General features: G+C 35.2%; 1 protein-coding gene across 1 annotated transcript in view; it reads left to right on the top strand.

Moving 5' to 3' along the window:
* Positions 1-1881: 1881 nt before the first annotated feature.
* LOC107603086 (protein FAM184A-like) overlaps positions 1882-7898 on the top strand; it is an 83633-nt gene continuing 77616 nt past the window's right edge. Inside the window, exons 1-3 of the mRNA XM_016295786.1 lie at positions 1882-2001; positions 3376-3537; positions 4076-4197. Of these exons, the coding sequence (XP_016151272.1) occupies positions 1882-2001; positions 3376-3537; positions 4076-4197 (404 nt within the window). The remainder of the gene's footprint in view (positions 2002-3375; positions 3538-4075; positions 4198-7898) is intronic.

Below are 7898 nucleotides of genomic sequence, written 5' to 3' on the forward strand. Positions count from 1 at the left end.
GGGAGGAATTTTATATTATTTGACATGGATCACAGCATGGATCCATTTTCACCGTTATAACGCTCATCTTGTGTCACCGAGGCACAAATGAGACACTCAAGAGGTGCCATTTGCATATTTGTGTGGCTTCAATTAGGGATGGAGTGAATTCTGCACACATGCCGGCTATACTGAGTGCACGGCCCATTTGTTCGTCTGTGCTAACCATAAATTTTTTAAACAGGCTTACTTAAGGCCTCTTTCTCCTCAAGGCACACACGCCCACAAACGCACAGGCTTTTCACAGCGTGTTCCTTTAGGTGGTGTGTGTATGAATATGTGACATGGATTGAATTCGATGTGGACTTCACTTTAATCAACATGGGCAAGGAGCTCGCCGCTGCTCTTATAAGATAATAGGAAGAGATGATCTCATCTCTTTCATCTTTAATTCGTCAGCATCTATCGCTCTCCACTTTTATGTTACTAATTTGGTTCATGTTTGCTGTTGTTTTTAAGACATCTTATCATGCATCAATGATATCTATCTATCTGTTTTCACCATTGATAATGATTATAAATATTTGAACTGTAATGTATATTTCTTTCATGCCTCTTTTTTATAGAAAGACAGACATAAGAAAAATACAGCTGAAACATTCTGAGTTAATGTGAGATATTCTAAATTTAGTCTGAAGTTGTTTGTCAAAAGCCAACATGAACTAAGACAGAAATTATCTACAAAAATTTAAACAGATTCTGTAAGCAGTTCAATTTGAATGAATTGCCGAATCTTAATTATTAGAGTTATAACAAGATGTATAACCAGAATATGGGAGGAATATGAAATTATTACTACCTTGCAAGTGCTATGATAAGACAGATTGTATCCTCGTCTGTGGAAGACAGGACACAGTGGAAAAACTGCATTTCATTCTGTAAATGTCACAGGATGGCTATGATTAGTTTCTTATTATAATATTCCAGGAGAGCTCAGTAAAGCTCAAGAATCTTATGATGAATAAAATATAGCTATTAATTTCTTCCCATGCCTTGTTTTTGCATTGCAAATCTTGTCATCTTATTTTTTTCCTGCTTCCTGAGACAGATATTAAGTGGATTTTCCAAGGCACTACCCTCTGTACAAACTTTAATTCAGGGGTCTCTCACAACGGAAGTTTTACCCACAGCCTAAAAAAGATTTCTGTCGTGATTAAAGGAATAGTTCATCCAGTAATGAAACTTCTGTCGTTATTTGTGACCCTGGACCACAAAACCAGTCTTAAGTCACTTGGGTATATTTGTAGCAATAGCCAAAAATACATTGTATTGGTCAAAATTATAGATTTTTCTTTTATGCCAAAAATCATTAAGATATTAAGTAAAGATCCATGAAGATATTTTGTAAATTTCCTACCGTAAATGTATTAAAACTTAATTTTTGATTAGAAAGATGCATGGCTAAGAACTTCATTTGGACAACTTTAAAGGCGATTTTCTTTTTTTGAAATCCTCAGATTCCAGATTTTCAAATAGTTGTATCTCTGCCAAATATTGTCCTACCCTAACAAACCATACATCAATGGTAAGCTTATTTATTTAGCTTTCATATGATGCATAAATCTGAATTTAAAAAAATTGACCCTTATGACTGGTTTTGTGGTCCAGGGTCACATTTATTCTCCCTCATGTTTTTTTAAACCTATGGGTTACTTTCCTCTATGGATTTGGATCAACATGAGGATTAGTAGCAAATGATAGGATTTTCACTTTTTGGTGAACGATAACATTAACGACGCAATCCCTACACACGGTTGTCTTATTTCCAATAACGTAAATTGTTTCTTATGTTTATAAGCTGTCGTCATTTGTAATCAGCATCTTCTGTTGGATTTATAGGAAATGGAGGAACAGTTCAAGAAGGAACGTAGCTCTCTAGAGGAACAGAAGAGCCTTTTACGAGAGGAACTGGACAGTCTGCGAGAGGAGCTCGCAGCCAAACTCAACATGGCCAACAGTGAGGTACAACCTTTTTTTTTTTTTGTCTCTGTGAAAGTGATTTAGCAGGTAGAAAGGAAGGCACGGAAGCGAAGGGAAGAGTGATTAATTTCAGTGGCATGTGTTTGTCATCTCATTAGTCTCAATGTGTTTTAATGGGCTTCTGGAACACAAATCTGGCCGAGTCCCATGTACCTTAGCCACAGTTGCAAATGGGCCAAGGAGACCCCTGAAGAGAAGCAGCATCACTGATTATTACCCAATCATTCAATTTAGCAAGGCTTCATTCACTTGCTTGAATAATGTCATGCTTAATGTGCACATCAAAATTTGCTTAGCATAAATGGAAATGAAGCTCTGAAATTGCTGGAAAATCCATCTTAAGATGGTATCTGTTTTGAAATATGGTAGCTGTGGTTTTAGCTAGTCTAAACTGGTCATTGGCTGATTGATCATCATGCATGTTCCAAAAACCAGTCCAGCTGGTAACTGGTTTGTTGCTGGTCAAAGATGATGACCAACTTGGACCATCTAGAAACCAACTATATACCTAGGGTAAATATTTAGCCATGCTCCTCACTTAAAGGCTGTTCCACAATAGCTGAGTCTCTCTATTTGCAGCATTTTATGAACATTCTTTATTGGAATGAACTTTGAGCGTTTGAGAGACTGAATCATGAAATCTCTGTCACATAAGAGGTTATATTTAGGTTAGGATGCTGCCTTTTGAAGATATCCTGCTGATTTGCTGGTTTCCTAGCTGGCCTAGGCTGGTCTTTGGCTGTTTTAGCTTGGCAATCAGCTAAAATGTATCCAAAACCCCTCTAAAACCAGCCAACAGGCCCACTAAGACCTGAAAAATACTTGGTTTAAGGTTTTTTTTCAGTTGAGTAGCTGCTTACATAGCTCACTAGGGTATGAAATGTACTGTTGTTATTTTTATTTATTTTTTTATTTATTTGCAATTTTGTTTTATTGGGTTAATAATTAGCACAAGGTACCATTTAAAAAAATATATTATTATAATAATTATATAATATAAAGAATTTAAGAATTGTAATCTAAATATTTGTTATATGTTTTTAAATAAATAATACTAAAATAATTTTTATTTATGTTATGTAATTATTTTATTTTATATTTTATTTATCATTGTAAGAGTGCTATAGAGATTGAGTAGATTTATTATTGTTAGTAATTAATTATATAAATATATTAATTATATAAGTAATTTAATACTTGTGTTCTTGTTACTTGTAGTTTTAATTACAATACTGAACATATTTAGTTTAGTTTTGTTTTGTAATAAAGTTGAGTGCCTCATTCTTACAGTGTCCTTTAACTCAACACTGAGAACAAGCATCTGCTCAAAAGCGAGTAACTTCTCCTGTTCCTCAGGTGAATCGACTCCAGGAGCTGATGAAGCAGGGAGAGCAGGGACTAAGTTCTGCCGAGGGACACATCTCCAATCTGAAGGATGCCCAGAAGAAGCTTCTAGAAGAGCTGGACGCCACGCGAGCAAGACTCAGAGAGACTAGCAACCTCTTAACAGCCCTTCAGGTCTATTACCAAAAGCAATTACTTCAAAAAATAATGAGAATGAGACTTCATACTTCAAAGTCACATAACTCAGCTGCTCCTGCCAGACATTTTTATCATTAAAGTTGATGTGGGGGATTTTTTTTTTTATATATACTGCATTTTCCCTCAGTTTCCCTGAATAGCTTCTAAAAACACCTGCAATGAGCTTATCATTATGAAACGAGTTATAGGTGCTCTGTTGAATTACACCCACCTGCAGTTTTGGCCCCTTTGTGACAGACACTTCATTAGAGAGGCCTCTTCCTGTGTCCTTGACCTGAAGCACAGTTTCTCCGAGTGACCATGCATAATGAATCAGACCTGTGTGTGCGTGAGGGAAGAAATGAGTGAGTGGAGAAATGAAAATGGATTTCCATCTCATGGCCCCTGTTTGATTGATAGCTGTGAAGAAGAGCCCTCCCTCTCATCCTGAGTACCGCGTGTTAGACCTCACAATCACGGGTCATGTGCTTAATGGCTCATCAGAGCTAATGTTCGCTCTCGTTCTTGTCCTCAGGGAGAGATGGAGTCTCAGAAACAACAACATGATGCCAAACTCATTGCTACCAAAGAGGAAGAGAAGCTCAAAATGGATAAGATGGCCCTGGAGCTCGAGCTGAAGTGGACCGAGGCGCTCAGGTAAGAGCACATGCTTTTGGGTTACACACGAGGGAAGTTCTTGGAAATGTGCTTTCAGAGATATTTACTCACCCCCATGTTATGTAAAGGGTCATCATTGAAATATGGTGACCAACCTGTCCCTTGAATTTTCAGTTATGAAAAAAATAGTCAAGAAACTCCATATAAATGGTATTTTTCTCCAACATATTAGTTTACTAAATAATATCCATCCATCTGTGTCTCGGGGATGATGTAGCCTATGAATGGATGGCCAGATTAAATCCCAGATTAAAATGATTCAACTTTTAAATTATTAAAAACCCATTGGCTCCAGCTGGTATTTTTTTTTTTGTTGTTGTTATTTATTTGTTTGCTTGTCTAAGTTTTAAGCATTTTTAATTATTGTATTCTAAATAATCATATAATGTAACATAAAATTAATAATAATAATAATAATGCCAATCACACATTAAATGTTTTTTTTTATTAAAAGCTGCCTTTGCCTTTGTTTTCTTAATAATTTATATATTTTTAATGATTGTGTTTTAAGCATCAATGTGAGGTCCAACAATTGTGCAAAAAATGAAATAATTGTTTTCTAAATAATTTTTACAAGTTATCATTTAAATTTTTTTCCCCTTTCTTTTATTATTTATTTGTTTGTTTATTATTTATTATAGGTTTATTTTATGGGTTAAGTATTAGTGAAAACTACAACACTTGTACAGAAAGCAAATACAAATGTTACTTGAATATTTGAATGTTACTAGAATAATATATTACTAGAATAATAAAATAAATTTATTTAATTTTCCAATTATTTGCCAGTGATGTTGTCAATGTTAAAACTTGTATACAAAAAGTTGTGGGAAAGTATTTCAGAGTAAGAAGAGAAATCAACACTCTTAAAGAATATTTTGGCCATACTTTTCCATGACATGAGGGAGAGTAAACAATGTCAGTTTTTTTTTTTTTGGTGGTGGTGAACAATCCATTTAAGTGGTTTGTCAACAAGCAAGGCACTTCTCGTTCTTTCATGTTCTCTCTTTCTTTGCCAAGCTATGTGATGACTTATATACCCTATAAAGTTTCCAACAGCTGTAAGTGTTTTGGCATTGCCTCAGAAAGCCCTGCCTGCTTAATTCATTAGCAATGCTTACAACCAGTGTTTAATATCATGGGCCTTCATATAAGACAAATAGGTCATTAGTACAAGCCTGAGCTGTATTTAACTAAAACAAAGGCCATTAATGGGATAGTTGAACAAAAAAATGAAAAGTCTGTCACCTGTTACTCACCCTTAAGTTGTTCCAAACCTGAATTTCTCTCTTCTGCTAAACACAGAAGTTATTTTGAAGAATGTGGGTAAGCAAACAGTTTCTGGTCCCTAGTATTTTTTTCTTTATGGGAATCAATGGCTACCAGCAACTGATTGGATACCCCGATTCTTCAAAATCAATTCTTTTATGTTGAGCAGAAGAAAGAAATGCATACAGGCTTGGAACAACTTGAGGGTGAGTACATTTTTTTTTCTTTTTTCTTTTTTTAGGGTGAACTATCACTTTAAGGACATTTTGGCTACTTTGTTTGCCCATAGTTTTGCAAAGTTACCAATTCGCCACTAAAACATCCCCAGAAAATGATAAAAATGAGCTAACTCGGAAGGTTGAAGTTGAATAGACCCTAAGCAGACACTCAACATGCTTTAATGAGAAATCAACAAGTCATTTATTGGATTTCATCCTTGGTAGCTCATTTTCCACAACATTTGTTCAGGATGGTGCAGCGGTGCCCTGGAGCGTAATATTTGGGCTTTAACTTGTTATTTGGGAGAATGTGGACCAATGTAGAGCTCGTTATTGCTCAAAATAAGTGCTTGTAATGATTTTGGATCTAGGTCGAGAGACTCGAATTTCCGAAATTGGATGCACCGAAATGAAAATTCTTAGCCAAAGCCGAACAAAATGAAACACTGGGCCGAATACCGAACACGTTTTTTTCAATTTTTTTCCCCCCATTTTGTCAATTTTTTCCACCATTGCATAAATTAAATAGCCAAAATGTGCTTTAAAAATATTTACTTAACACTGAAAATTTTTTAACATTCTAGCAGACATTATACCAATAAAACACAATTTAACTTAAAATTAATACGTTTGTAAAATAATATTTTTTGGCCATTTTTGAGACCCCCTTCTTGAATCAGGCATGTATTTTTTTTTACTGTACAAATAAATGCAGCCTTGCTGAGAAGAAGAGACTTCTTTTAAAACATTAGAAAATATTACAGATCCCAGTCTGAACACTGAATGCTATAATAAATGTAATAATAGAGCTGTTGTAATTATTATCCCTATTATTGTTTTTTTATTTTATTTTACAGAACAACATTAAAATTACAATAATAACATTTATTAATGTTGATGGAGTTCTTGCTTTTATTTTGGCAGAAACCCGCAGACATCAGTGCTTCTTTTTGCTGACAACAGTAGATTTATAAATGATTCTCATTACGAATTTGGGAAGACGTTTGTTGCACGTGACGCGTTGTCACATGCTTTCATAAAATTCAATTCATAAAAATGTTACTAAGCAACTTACAAATAACACTATTTCAGCTCAGATTTTCCTCGTGCTTTGGACTTTGAACCCTGGCACCGCGAGCTCATGCAGCACTGTCAGAATACATGCAATTCGTTCGTGTATTAGAAAACACAACGTTCTGCAGTTTATTTAATTGTTTAAAGGGGTCCTATTATGCTCTTTTACAAAGTCTTGATTTTGTTTTGGGGGTGTACTAGAACATGCTCTCATGCTTGGTGGTTCGAAAAAATTCATTATTTTTCATATAATTTACATCATTACAATACCTTTCTCCCCAGGCTGGCACAAACGGCCCAATTAGTTCCGGCTTTGATGAAGGTCCGCCTTCCGAAAAACTAAATGTGATGTGATTGGTTAGCTGTCCCAGTGCGTTGTGATTGGCGAACAGCTTAGACGGTGTTTCAGTACTGCCACGCCCCCTTGCTCCGTCTTTAAACAAAAGCTTTTGGGAATCCGGCACTTCTCACTCGTGATGTGGAAGCTGTCCTCAGTAAAATGCACAGCACACAATAGCAAATTGGGGTTATAATGCTCAGGAACAGAGTTAAAAAGTAAATTGCAACCACTGTTTCCTGACATCATCTGCTTTCGGAAGTGAAAAAAAAACAGCGTTTCAGGCGGGCGCGCACTGGACGAGAAGCGCAGCGTTGCGCCACATCTTAAAAATTCGAACACATTATTTTCTATGAGGGCAGGCACAAATGCATTTCCTGCACTGAAGTAGTGCAGACAAAAATGTGATTTAAAATACATTTTCAAATATATGCATTTTCCCATTTAAATTCCTATGAATGTCATTTATATTTACATTGTTCATCCTGACTGCTATATTTCATCTATAACTATTTTATACTGAATTTCATTAAATATTTTTCACTATATTATGTTATGTTATATGTTATGTTATGTTTCTCACACTAGAGGACCGTTTACAATTATGAAGGTAAAAATGTGATGAAAATTTTGTTAAATTTAAAAGTATTATTTTTGCAGTTATATAAATTTGTAATTTATATTTACATTGTTAATGTTCCTCTCTCTCTCTCTCTCTCTCTCTCTCTCTCTCTCTCTCTCTCTCTCTATATATATATCCAAGAGCCCTCTCGCTGTAAAAA

The sequence above is a fragment of the Sinocyclocheilus grahami genome, unplaced genomic scaffold (assembly GCF_001515645.1).
Source record: "Sinocyclocheilus grahami isolate Dianchi unplaced genomic scaffold, SAMN03320097.WGS_v1.1 scaffold340.1, whole genome shotgun sequence".
NCBI classification, from domain to species: Eukaryota; Metazoa; Chordata; class Actinopteri; order Cypriniformes; family Cyprinidae; genus Sinocyclocheilus; species Sinocyclocheilus grahami.